At 24.6% G+C, this 14,232-nt stretch overlaps 3 protein-coding genes across 3 annotated transcripts in view; 1 reads left to right on the top strand and 2 right to left on the bottom strand.

The window, feature by feature from the left end:
• LOC122508464 (ubiquitin carboxyl-terminal hydrolase 31-like) overlaps positions 1–2,124 on the bottom strand; it is a 38,531-nt gene extending 36,407 nt beyond the window's left edge. Inside the window, exon 1 of the mRNA XM_043621835.1 lies at positions 1,032–2,124. Coding sequence (XP_043477770.1) covers positions 1,032–1,889 — 858 coding nt within the window. The 5' untranslated portion in view covers positions 1,890–2,124. The remainder of the gene's footprint in view (positions 1–1,031) is intronic.
• A 321-nt stretch (positions 2,125–2,445) lies between these two features.
• LOC122508473 (armadillo repeat-containing protein 1-like) lies at positions 2,446–5,228 on the top strand. The gene is made up of 4 exons (XM_043621847.1): positions 2,446–2,642; positions 2,746–3,081; positions 4,350–4,559; positions 4,627–5,228. Exons 1-4 carry the CDS (start codon positions 2,541–2,543, stop codon positions 4,801–4,803), a joined length of 825 nt encoding a protein of 274 aa, XP_043477782.1. The 5' UTR covers positions 2,446–2,540; the 3' UTR covers positions 4,804–5,228.
• Positions 5,229–7,753: 2,525 nt separating this feature from the next.
• On the bottom strand, positions 7,754–12,723 carry LOC122508478. The gene is made up of 9 exons (XM_043621860.1): positions 12,536–12,723; positions 11,908–12,159; positions 11,358–11,515; positions 11,119–11,266; positions 10,568–10,994; positions 9,226–9,380; positions 8,855–9,094; positions 8,235–8,467; positions 7,754–7,998 (listed from the first exon to the last, which is right to left on the bottom strand). Exons 1-9 carry the CDS (start codon positions 12,582–12,584, stop codon positions 7,825–7,827), a joined length of 1,836 nt encoding a protein of 611 aa, XP_043477795.1. The 5' UTR covers positions 12,585–12,723; the 3' UTR covers positions 7,754–7,824.
• Positions 12,724–14,232: the final 1,509 nt, after the last annotated feature.

A 14,232-nucleotide genomic window follows, 5' to 3' on the forward strand; every position in this document is an offset into this window, starting at 1 on the left:
AATTAATTGAATATATATATATATATATTAATAAATTTAACTACTTTCCTAAGAATTTGAATTATTCAAATTTTTCAAAAATCTAAATTCTTCAAAATATCTAATATTAAATTAATTAAAATTTGAAATTTTATAGATTTGAAACTTTATAAATTAATTTTTAATACGTGATTCGATATTATTAGAATAAAATTTGATTTTGTAAAATAGATAAATTTCGTTCATTTGAACGTTCAAAACTTTAGGAACATTTTTCCAGTTATTTTAATAATAATCCCTGACTTTTCCCTAATTTCCCTGACCTGTGACAACTCTAATATAATTATTGTAAGATTCCAAATAAAAAATATAATTAAATTTGCAATAATACATCAATGGAATTTAGTCGGTCTCAACAATATTATTCGAGATACTTGTTCTCAATTTTTTTTCGAACGTAAAATACAAAAATTTGGGTTAAGGCCTCGACGGGATCTAACGACCGCTATGGATCCTTTTCAAGTTCTCAAGAATAAAAAGAAAACTATAAAAAAAAGAGGAGGCACAAAAGAGCCCAAGGCTGTTAAATATCATTAAGAAAGTTGAAAGAAAGGAAGAGGAAACGAAATTAAGATATAAAAAAGTAAGAAGGGGAGAGAATAGTCTTCTTTTCGGAAGGGAAGTCCTTTCGGCAAAGTTGCATAATCAAGTTAGGAATAAAATTATTTGCCGACTCAAAATATGTCATTCCTAGTTTAAAATGTTACTCCCGTCTCGAGGCTATTCGTATTTTCATCGAACGAGCTCATTGACTTGTAAAGATGCTCACCGAGCTCACTGGCTCTACAAGTTTCAAACCAGAATCTTGAATTTTATAGTCTGTTTTTTTTACGTACAGATAAAAAAAGCACCTCTATATATATTCTCAATTTTTTTTCCCAGTAAATTGTAAACTTTAATAAAAACCGATTAAAATTTTCGTACTCGAAAAGAAAAATTACGAAAATTGTAAATTTGGAAATATTTCAAATAATTAGAAAATATTTAATTACCTTCATGATTTTGTACTTGTTCGTGCTACCAGTATTAAGATCCTCGTGAACTTTATCCAGTAACCAAAGTAAAAATTCCTGGGCATCGTGCTGTAAATTTCCTCTATATTGACTTCCGTATTTATCGACGACACTCTTGAATGCAGTACTCATTTCGGGATCATATTGACAGGTCCATATTGCTTTCAATAATAATGCCAATTGTTCCGTTATTTCACCCTTGGTACCATATTTTTTTGAATTTTTCGTCTTTTTTGAAAGATCATCCTTATAACGATCCAATACAAAATATTCCGCAAGAATATCCGTATGTGATAGACATTGAAGTACAGCATTCATAAAACACGTGTTACCATGATTTCTAAGACCAGTTACACCAGGAACACGATCAGATGGTATTTGAGGAAGTCTCGGCGGTGGCACCCTAAGATCACTTGCACTTGAGCTAAGTTCATTTCTATATAAAGATTTATGTTCTTTGTTCACAAAATTAACGTACAATTTACAAAATATTTTCTTTATAGAACGCCTACGAAATGGTTTCTTTGGACCATTTCTCTCTGGATTATTATAATTTGTATGTGACCTTGGAACACCATGAACCTGCTGCTGTTGCTGCTGCTGGAGATTTTGTGTTCGCTGTTCCTCTTGCATATTGTTCCTACAATTTTCCTTGTAATTAAAATTGTTTTCCTTTAAATCACGAACTGGTTTTTGTCGTCTTTTTGACATTCTTTGGATAATATTTCCTGGCAGGGTAAATGTTCGTTTAAAACGTGATGTTACATCCCGGGTTTTCAAATCAGAACCAAATTTAACCTCTTCCACGCCCAGCTTGCCTTCGGACACTGATTTCATCACCGTAACGTTATTAACGACGATACCAATCGCCGGACAACAAAAAAGAAAATTATATTTTCATTAAAACTCACATTTCTATGCACATGGTTGTAACGAATTTCACAAAGCTTTTACATGCCGCAATACTTGCTTGCGGATTAAGAGGAAAGAGACAACACGAATACACTGTCGCGCCACGGCGGCCATTTGCCTTTTTTTTTAAAACAACCTTCCACGCACAAATCGACGCTTCGATTGTGAATAGAGAGGCGTCTTCCTTGTAAACTTCCAAGCGGTGTGAAGTTGGCTCTACGCTACACAAGCAGGGTGCGGTAGCTACTTCTCCTTGTGACTGTGAACCTACCTTAATACATCAAACACGAGAAATTTTAAATGTTCTTGTTAAAATATTTAAAAAATGAGATTTTTATAATCCTTTTGATAAATAGAAAAGATTTTCAACGATTTATTATTATTAGTTAATAACAATAATAGATAATAATTTTTAAATTTAAATTGGGGAATGTCAATTGCGATGTTGGCACCACTGCAATAAGAATATCTATTGAATATCTATTTTCCTGCTCACTTCAAACTTAATGTTTGTGCTACTTCCTACTTTAGGTGAAAATTTTTTGTTAAATGTCAACATTTTATAAAGTTTAAACAATGGAAACAGAAGATTCACCCGATCCACAAGAATTAAAAGCAACTATTGCAACATACAAAAAGTTGGCCGAAGATTTTTCAAATCATGATACAATTTTAAAGGTAATTTTCTCATTTTGTTTATGTTTATTTTGATCGTGTAAATCAATATGCATATATATAGAATTTTTTTTTTTTGAATAATTTTTATGTTAATTATTAACAGGATAAGACAGTGCTCTCGTATATTGCATTTATAATGGAAAATCCTGATGTAGAAGTAGTGGAATTGGCATTGGATGTCCTTGAAATTTTTGTGAGAAATTTAGAGAATTATTCACATATAACCTCAACATTTGGAGTTCGTGAAGCACTCGATTCAATAATTGACAAATATAGTTTAGACGAGCCAAAAATTGCTAAACACGCTCAACATATTAAAGATAGTATAGAAAGAATGAAACCACCGATTTATAATTTACGTAGTCGATGTAGACGTGTTATTGAACCAAAAAAACTAAGAACACACGTTATTGTCTTACATGTTCATGGCCTTCTTCCTGTAAGTTATTTTTATTTTTCTCTTTCCATTTACGGAATTTCTCTTTAACATTTAAAAAGAGATTTTCTTTTAATGATAAAAACTTATTTTATCGACTAAAATTTTCACGAGAATTAAATTATCTATATATTAAATATCCTTGTATTCCGGTAATCTGTTCGCAGTTTGAAGTTAGTTGTTGTTTGCTTCTTTGTTTCCTACCTTTTTTTAAATAATTTTCATTCATAAAATTAATTTATTGAAAATCATCGAATTGTTGCAAAAAATTTTATCAAAAGATTCGATAATAATAGAATTCCTTCGAAGAATTTTATTATTTGTGAAAATAATTGAATTCTCGAGAAGAAATATGCAAAAAAAATTTTGATAATTCTAATTAAACTCTTTTTAGACGAATTTCTTTGGACTTTTTTTAAATAATGGAGTTTCTTTAAATATTTTAATTAAAAACCTTAAAAATAATTGAATTTTATGAACAATTTCTTTCAAGTTTTTAAAATAATCTTGTTTGTTATTAATTGAAATTAAACGTATAATTATTGAATTTTATTAAAATTTTTGAAAATTCTTTCGAATAAAGAAAAAAATTGAATTCTTTCGTGAAATTTTTTTGAAAATAATTGAATATTTGCAAAGATTTTATATCGAATAAAGAAAAAACTGAATTCATTAATGAAATTTTTTAAAAATAATTGAATTTTTCCAAAGATTTTTACTATTTAAAAAAATAATTGAATTGTTTCAAAGGATTTATTAAAATTTTAGAAAATAATTAAATTCTTTTCAAATATTTGATACCGAATAGAAAGAAAAAAATTGAATTCTTTCCTGAAATGTTTTGAAAATAATTGAATATTTGCAAAGGTTTTATATCGAATTAAGAAAAAACTGAATTCATTAGTGAAACTTTTTTGAAAATAATTGAATTTTTCCAAAGATTTTTACTATTTAAAAAAATAATTTTGTCATTAAAATTTTGATTGAAAATAATTGAATTTTTGCAAATAATTTTACTACTTATTTATAAAAATAATTGAATTCTTAAGAAGAATATTATTATTTATGTAAATAATTGAATTCTTGAGAAGAATTTTATTAAAATTTTTGAAATTAATAAACAAGAATAATTAATTAGTAAATTCGTTAATAATTGAATTTTTTTAAAGGTTGAGATTGAAATTATTCAAAAATTGATCTTTGAAAATAAAAAGTTTTGTAATTTGCATAATAATAATAAATTGAATATCTCATGTTTTCTTTAAAAACAGGAGACACGAGCGGATCTAGAGTCAACTTTAATAAGAATTGAAGGTTTAATTTCACTCGTCGTTGACGTGGAGCATCAACGAGTTACCATGAGGACTTTAATTAATGTCACATCAAAACAAATTGCTGAAGCTATTCAAACAAATAACTCAAATATGGAGGCTAGATTAGTAACTAGAAACAAATATAATCAAGAATTTTTAGTTAAATTGGTATGTAAATTGAAATTTACTGAAAACTACAACAAATATTATTGTTTTAATTTAATTTAATTTATAGATAAGTACAGACGCTGGGGATTGCGATGAATTACCAGAATATTTACCAGAGGAAGAAGAACAAGAGGAAGAGGAGGAAAAGGAGGGCGTAATTTCCATTTTTACCGGTTTAAGACAAAGTGCGTCTTCCCTTTACAAATCGACAGCTGAATTTCTTCATAATTCCTTTTATTGGTGAATCGTGAATTCTTTTTATTTAGTATTTTATTTATTTTCTACGTGCATCAAAGTAAGACGCAATGAGTTTCTGTTCGTGTGCATTGACCCGTAGGAATTTACCGCAAATGGTATAGAGAAAAAAAAGAACCTTAAAAGGTAAGAAATTAATGATCCATTTGGATTGTTATTCCTCTTTCAAGATTTTAATTATTTTTGACAATCACCGAAAATAATTCCCCATTCTTTTTTTTTTTTTTTTAATTAATTATATTTCAAAGACTTTGAACTCAGTGTTCTTGCCAAATTTTCTCAAAGAAACTTCTAAACTATTTTAGAAAATATAATAACTAGTTCAGATCTAAATTGAAAACTTTGATCTGCAGAACTTGTTAAAATCAAATTTAGAAATTGTATATATATAAACTTGCATCTGCTTCTAATTAAATTTTCTGGAATTTTTAAACGTAAACATCTTCCTTCATTAGAAAAATTAAAATGAAAAATAGAATTTAAAAATAAATGTTTACAGAAAAAAAAGAATTATTGTAAATAATTTATTGAGATTAATTCGTGTCTCAAAGTATATCTTAAATGCAAGGCAAAAAAAAATTTATATTCCCTGCCTATTTCTATACATATATAATAATAATCGACAATTAAACGTTTTCATCTTTATATTTTTGTGAAAAAAAAATTCGTTATTCAGTAGTTAGAAATATTTTAGGCATTTTTCTTTTTGTTTTGAGTAGAAAAAAAAATTTGTGTGTATAGGAAAAAAGATTATCGAAGGTTTATGGAACAATTTTAAGAAACAGAAATACCAACTTCGTATTCTGCGTGTAAATTATCAATTATAGATTTATTTAAAAGTTAAATGTCGACGAAGCACTTTAACAGCATTTTCAACTCGAGCAGCATTATATTTAAAAACTCATACTCATCAATCGCAAGGCTGTGTAAATCAAATGTTTTCTACACATAATGTTACGTTCTTCTTTATTTTCTTTTGTATTAAGTTAATTAGACTACCAAAAAAAAAAAAACAAATAAAATGTACCTAGAAATGTATAAATATTGTAAATGTTAATTGCTTAAAAATGTTATGTTCCTTGCAAGGTTATTTACAATCAACTGAAAATAATGTTAGAGCTGCGTTTGCTTTTTTTGTTAAAAATTTAAATACCAAATTCATTACTGTTAATTTTCGATTTAATGTGTTTCAATAAATACCTATATGGCTGAATTAAAAATGTCTTCTTAATTATAAATCGATTTTTTTATTCTTTTCTCTATTTTTACATATATAACTTTCTTTTTATAATAGAATTTAAATTGTAAACTTTTTGCGTAATTTATAAATTTGTAATATTTTTATATTAAATTGTAAAATTTTTATGTAATTTGTAAATTTTGTTCATAAAAAATTAATTTTTTTGTTTGTATAAATTTCAACGAAGTTATAAATTTGATCAAGTGACAAGTTAAATTTTTATTTATATAAAAAAGTTTGTAGCGTAATGATTGAAAATAGTAAAAATGTAAAATATTAAAATTTATATTGAATTATTAAACATTAAATGGTGTTATTTTTAGAAAATGCAAATTTTGCATATTTTTCAAGTATCGTAGTGTGAATTTGTTTGCTATTTAATTTCTTTTTGTAAAGACAATATCCAATCAACAGTCTTAAAATTATACATATAAACCTAGATGGAAATTGACTTTGGTTTAAGCATAAGTGCTTTTCTAATACATAGCATTATAGTTTTTATGATTGCATTTAAGATAATTAACTAAATTATTATAATATAAAAATAAAAATACAAACTATTATGCTATACAGTTAAACTAGAATATTTAAAACTCTTTCTCTTTTAAAGGCACATTTATATCCTTTTTGGAAAAAACTATATTTTTCTCATTATTTATTTATATAAATAATTTTATTTCCATAAATTTTTTTTTATTCTATTGTTATAAAATTCTCTCGTTCTGTACATTTTCTGTGAAATTTTTTTCGATATGTAAAGAGTGGGACAAACTTATGGCAATTGTATAACAATAAAAAATTCGACGATAGTTTTTTCCGAAAAAGGAACAAAAATTGATTAAAAATAGAAATTACTTTTGATTCTATTAAGTGAGAACTTGTTTCAAAATTTATTTAGTTTAATATGAGTCTCTTTAGGTAAAACAAAAAGAATTTTATTTTAACCGTTAAAGATGATTTATATACTCTCGTAATAATTCTCTCTAAAAAAAAAACTAACAATTTCTGTAAAATTCATTTAGCATTAACTTTGTCTGTTTTTTTAACATTAAAGACTTGCTTAAAAACTATTCTCTTTTTATTACTATTATTACTATAAATCTAATTGATCTCACAATTTTGTACGTTTCGTGATTGTATACAATGTACACTGGACGGAATATTGAACAAAAATGATTTTACTTTACAATTGTATTGTAATCGTAATTTGTACGTTTTTAACTTTAAATTGTAAATTTTTAATCTTAAATTGCAAATTTTTAATTTTGAACTGTAAATTTAAAATTTTTAATTTTTAATTTTTAATTTTAAATTGTAAATTTTCAATTTTAAATTGTAAATTTTAAATTTTAAATTGTAAATTATAAATTTTTAATTTTAATTTTAAATTGAAAATGTAATTTGTAAAAGCAATTATAAAAAATCAGATCTAAAAATTATTATTTAATATTTAAAAAACAAATTTAAAAATCTCGAAAGAATTAAAATTAAAAAAACTTGTCATATTTTTAATTTAAAAATACTGCTTAACTATAAATTAACAAATTTAGTAAATAAAAAATAGTATCAAAAAATTACTATCACAAGATGAAAATTAAATTTGAGATTCTCATGTGCTTGAAATTTTATACAAAATTATAATTTTGTAAGAGTATCGTTTCTTTGTTATTGAAAATTGGACGGAATTTTTTTCCAAATCCGATAGGATTTATAAAATTTCATACGTATATAGAAACAAAAATATATATGAATTTCTTTTTTTTCAATCTCTCATACGAAATATTGTAAGAAAGTGATAAAAATTACCGGAAATATTAAAGGCGATAAAGTGGCTGTACCAGCAGCACCAAAATGGAAAACATTTATGTAGTTTTCAGTCTTCAACCATGGATTGCTACCGTCGTCAAAATGCATTGGACACTGATCTCTTTCTCGTTCATATTCCTTGAAGAAAAAATTAAAATTCGTCAGAAAAATTTATTATTATTATTTATTTTATTATTTATAATAATAGCTTTTATTATTATTATTATTATTCTAGTATTTTTATTTATAAGCCCGTTAGTAGTAAATAAATAATTCTCGAAATATTATTTTTTACATAATTATAAAATTTTTATTTTTTTCTATTCGTAATTCTAACTATAAAATTTTTCTTTGAAATTAATAAAATAGCTTACCTCCATTTGTATGGCGACTGCGGCGCCTTCAGTGTAATTATAGCTTGTAACGTCTTGATTGAGTCCGCAAAAAGCGCCAATAGCTTGAGACATGAGGACTCGATTTAAATCCGCTCTCTGATAAACCCAACAACGGTATTTACTGTGAGGATCCAAATCGTCGTAAGTAATCAAATATGATTTTAAATTCTCCTTCCAATAGCCGATGCACTTCATTTTATAATCAGGTTCACCTGAAAATTTACAGAGTCAAGCATTAATTTTCTAGCAAAGCTTATTTAAAAAAAAGAAATATTAATAACATTATTATTTAGTACCAATTAATTTTTATTATAACTACTAATTAAATGTCTTTGAAACTACTAATTAAATATCTTTGAAACTGCTAATTAATTCTTGTTAAAACTACTAATTAGATGTCTTTAAAACAACTAATTAAATATCTTCAAAACTACTAATTATTTAATAAGCAAGAACTAATTATTTCTTATTAAAACTACTAATTAAATATCAAAACTAATAAATAATTATTTACCCAAAACAACTAATTATTGTTAGAACTACAAATAACTATTAAAATTAATTTCTCTAATTTGAAAAGTAATAAAAAATTGAATTACTGTAAATATCAACCGGTCGGCCCAAGTGATCGACAGTGAGACAATATGTTTCATCGATGGCAATTTCCTTTTGATCGGTATCGCAAACCGAAAAATCGGAAATATTTTGTTTACAATAAAGATTTGGACGGGGCGAAAGTGTTACACCGCCGAGAATTCTTGTCTCGAATAAAGTGTCACCCTTTTGTTCGAATCTAAATTTTCCAGCAACCGGACATCTTACTGGCACAGGATTTTGCGCTAAAATAAAATAATAAATTATTAGAAAATTGAAAAAGAGAAAATTCCATTTTATAAAAAATTGAAATTTATTTTTTGCAGTAAAATAGAAAAAATACTCTTTTTATTAATTAAATTTCAACTATACATACCAAGGAATAATTCGTATTTCCAATCAACTTTATTTTTAAATTGCACCCAGGAGCAAACAGTGGAGAATTCATTTTTTATCACAGCCACTCCTCTTCTGTATCGAATCACATTGTGATGTTGTGGTACAAAATCGAAACAAACGTAATCCTTTTGACTAAATGAAACAAAGGTTGATATTAAAATTATTTTAATAATAATTTTATGAAATAACTATGAAAATTATTTCAACAAAATTTGATGAGAAATAACTATAAAAATTGTTTTGAATTTATATTAATAAAAATTCTAATTTGCTTTCAAGATTAAATAATAACAAATAGTTAATTAAACAAAATTGTATTGTAACAAAAATAATAATTTAATTTGTAAAATTAATTTAACACTCTAAAATAAAAAAATAGTTACTTATAAATTATTGTAAAAAAATAATTTTAATACAAAATATGATTTTTTAAAAATTTATTTTCTAAGAAAAGCTGGAATTTATTTATTTTAATGTCTTGGTCTACATTTAAAATGAAAAAATTAATTTTTACAAAATTCATATCACTTTTTTTATGATTAGTTCAAATCTTTACTAATTTATTAAATTTAGAGAGTAAATCTTTCAAAAAAATTGAAAAATGAATATTTTCCATAATTTTTGGTTAATATATGAATTTTTTCCATTTTAAAAGAGAACATATTTAATAACTTTTTATACTAATTTTTATATATTTTGAAATTTTTATTAATTTTTATAATTTTGAATACGAAATAATTTAATTCTTGCATAGAATTTTATTAAACTTTTTGTAAATAATTGAATTGTTTTGAAGAATTTTATGTAAATTTTTTTAAATAATTATGAAGTTTATCTAGGAATTAAATTAAAATTGTATTGAAAATATTTGAATTCTATTAAAGAATTGTATAAGATTTTTTGAAAATAATTTAATTGCTGCTAATTTTATTAAAATTATATTCAAAATAATTAAATTCATCTGAAGTACCATATATTTTATTATTTACGAAAATAATTGAATTTCTGCGAGGAATTTTATTATTTATGAAAATAATTGAATTCTTAATTTAAATTGTATTGAATTAAATTTTTTAAATTATTAAATAAAATTGTATTTGAAAATAATTCAATTTTTACGTAGAATTTTATTAAAAATTTTGAAAATGTTTATTAATTTAAAATAAATATTAATTAATTACTTAAAATTAGTTGATAAATGATTTTTCCTAATTTTGAATCTGAAATTATTCAAAAATTGAGACTGATATTTGATAATAAAAAATTTTGTAATTTGCAGAAGAATAATAATAAAAATTTGAAAAAATTAATAATCTTACCATCCATCAACAGTTAATCTTGCCATCATTACTCTAGTGCCTCTTTGCTCTTGACAAACGTAAGTAACATCTCGCGATCGACTTTGATCTGGATTCCAAGTTTCCATAATATGTGTTTCATTAATAACAACATTCGCATCAATATTTGCTGTATTAATCCATCTTCCAGTCATATTCTGAGGTAGTCGACAACCGGGTTCTACAACTTCCGCCTTCACCGGTTTAACTCTTAAACGTTCTGGACTTTGTTCAACAGTTTTCAATGTATTACATTCGGCCGTTATCGAAACACCAATATAAAGATCGTCATCACGATTTTTCAAGAAGCACCTATACTTTTCGTCTTTACGCGATTCTTTCGTATTCGCCACTGCGAAGAAATGATTTTTCCCCACGAACCAATGGCCCAAACAACTGTATTCCACGACTGGAAATAAAAATATTTCATTTATTTTATCATTTTTTTTTTAAATCAGAAAAATATGAATTTAAATTTAAAAAAATTCGATTTAGAAAAATTTTATTTGAATTAAAATAAACTGTTCAAGTACCTCCATCGAATGTTTCCTTCATTCCCGGACATCTTTTGTAAGTGATATTAAATTTTTGATTGGTAATCAAAAATTGCGAACCGGCTGTTTGACAGGATTTAATTTGTGCATCCGGATGATCACAGACACCAGTAAATCTGAAGCGATTCTAAAGAAAAAAATCTTTATCATTTTTAATTTTCAATTAAAATAAATGGAATTCTTAAATAAAATACCTAAATTGAACTAAAATATGTTACCTGATAGGCAAATTGCCAAACACCTTCAAGAGACGATCGACAATTAATTGGTACATAATTCTCCGAAAATAATGTAACTAATTGTTGATCAGGTCGTAGTCCTCTGCAAACATTTTCTACCGTTGGTTCAACTCCTGGTGGAATATTTACACATTTTACTAAAAGAAAAAATATTCCAAATTATTTTTAAATTTAAAAAGAATTTAAATACGTACAGTAATATAATTTAAATTATTTTTTTTATTATCATATTCCTGAAGTTTTGAACCTTTGGTGTTTATTCCTTCTCTTAATTTTCTTTCTTTTCTTTCTATTAAATATAATTTAATTTATTTGCATTAAAAAAATTATTCTGTATAGAAAAAATAAAAAAATGTAAAAAATAATTATTAACCAAACGAAAATGTTTGATTTTAATTAGTAAATTTAAAAAAACACGTTCATTTAAACGTTCAGAACTTCAGGAACATTATCATAATTTTCTCTTTCTGAAATTCTATTAACTATTGTAATTATAAAAATAAAATGTTTCCAATTAATTGATACGTACATTCGAGTTTTTCGAGAACATTTACTGTTCTTACGAGTAATTTAACGCAATGGTAACAATTATTATTTTTGAACACAAAAGTGTAATTCACGTGGTATTCCTCGATTACATTAACACAATATCCTCGATCCGACATTGTCTCCGCATTTATTTCTGTCAATGTATTTTGTCCAGTTTCCCAAGAGAACCAGGATCCTCTTATTACAGTCGGAATAAAACATCCTGAACCCTCTTGCGTCAAAGAATGTGAATCTGCAAAGAAAATATATCAAAATTATCCACAATCACTAATTAAAAATACAAGATTAATAATTATTAATTTTTTAACATTCGAAATTTTTTCAAAACGTATTCCTTTTATTGCTCCAAAAAATTCTTTCTGACATAAATATTAAAATTTACGTATTTGTTAATACGAATAAAAATAATAAACAAATGAAGAAATAATCAAATTGAAAATAATTGCATATACATATGTTTAAAAAAGACAAGTATATAGAAAATAGAAAAATAAAATAATAAAATATTTGAATTAGTTTTTAAAGTTACGATGATGCATTGTTTGTTTTTAATGCTCCGAAAAAATTTTGTCATACATTTTTTTTAGAAATAAAATAGAAAAACTCACTGTGAAAAAATGATAAAATTATTGTGAAGAAATAAATTGTGCTCAGCATTTTTCAAAAAAAAAATTGTAAATATACAAATTTTGTTACTAATTTCTTGTTTTTTTTTGTTTTTGAAAAATTTTTATGAGACAACGCCCTTCACATGGAGGCACATTGGAATGAACACTACTATTCAACGTGCATACAACTTGTTGGCTGATCCACCTGCATGAGTCAGGAGGCTCAGGGTTGGGAACGTCTGTCAGCCTTCCTGTGATTAATCATATAAGAAATAAAAATTTTAATACTGAAAAAATATTTTAGAATATTAAAAACAAAACTCACCATTTTTTTTCAAAAATCATCTTTTTCATATTCTTTTTTACTGCTTTTGTTCTTTTTTCTATTTTTTATATACTGAAAATTCACTATGGCGACTCCAATATGGCGGAAACTAAAAAAATAAATGACAATAAAATGTTATACAAAATATAAAAAAGAAATAAAAATATTTGTTAATATTTGGAGAGAAAAAAACTTACAGTATCGATAAAATCATTTCTTTAAACAATAAATGTTTTCATTAATTTAAAGTTTAAACTTTAATACCGAAAATTCGCAATGACGACTCCCTATGGCGAAAACTGAAAAAGAAATAAAAACTGCAACAAAATTAATAAAAAATTAAAATTAGATATCACAAATTATTTTGTCGAATCTAAAAATTCGGAATTATGAATATTATAAATTAAAAGAATTAAAATATGTGCGAAATATTAAATTTCAAATTATTTTTTTGAAACCTAATCGTATACTAAATATTCCTAGTTCTCTAATTTTTTAAATTCAGCAACTTATTTAACAGTAAAAAATTTTGAATTGTTTTTCAAATTGTTCTCTACTTTTATCTGCTTCTTATTACCAAAATTTAAATTTTTTTCAAATTTACTATTTATTTTATTTATTTTGAGAAACAAACGGAGCGATTAATATTTTAATACTATTTATCTACTATTTGGAGTAGGTACTTAAATTTTTTAATTGTTTCAAAAATTACAAAATTGTTTCAAAAAACGACTGAAAAATAATTATAGAAAAAACGTAGTTTTAATCTGAAAAAGAATGGATTAAAAATCCGAAATTAAAGAGGATTAATTAAAAATTAAGTTTTATCTTTTAAGAATCTATAATATGACTATAGATTTTTATTTTTATATACGTAACATGAATTTGACGGATCACTTCTACAACGTGGCTGACATTTTTCTTGTCACTACTTGAATAAATAGTGGAATACAGTATATATATAATGTATATAATATTATTACTGCAAAGTACACTTTTTTTTTTAAATATTCTTATAAATAAATCTTACACGTGTGTTCGAATAATGCGTTTTACTCTGATTCTCAGGCTTATTCTTATTAAGTTTGAGGTTTATATTGTCAATATTTACAAATATTCGTTAATTGTCCTTAAGGCAATTTGAGTTCACAAAGCGCAGGTACGAACGATAAATTGCTATATTTAATTCAATTCTATTTAAATTCAACGAAATATAAGGAAAAGTGGTTTAAAAAAAATATTTTCTTCTCAAGTCAGACGATTAAAATAAATTAGTCATAAATTTCTTTCGAATTCAATTCTTTAAAACAATAATAATTTTTCTATTCGACTTTTAGATAAAATTTTAATTTCTAATTTTTAGAATTAAATA

The sequence above is a fragment of the Leptopilina heterotoma genome, unplaced genomic scaffold (genome assembly GCF_015476425.1).
Source record: "Leptopilina heterotoma isolate Lh14 unplaced genomic scaffold, ASM1547642v1 Lhet_114, whole genome shotgun sequence".
NCBI classification, from domain to species: domain Eukaryota; kingdom Metazoa; phylum Arthropoda; class Insecta; order Hymenoptera; family Figitidae; genus Leptopilina; species Leptopilina heterotoma.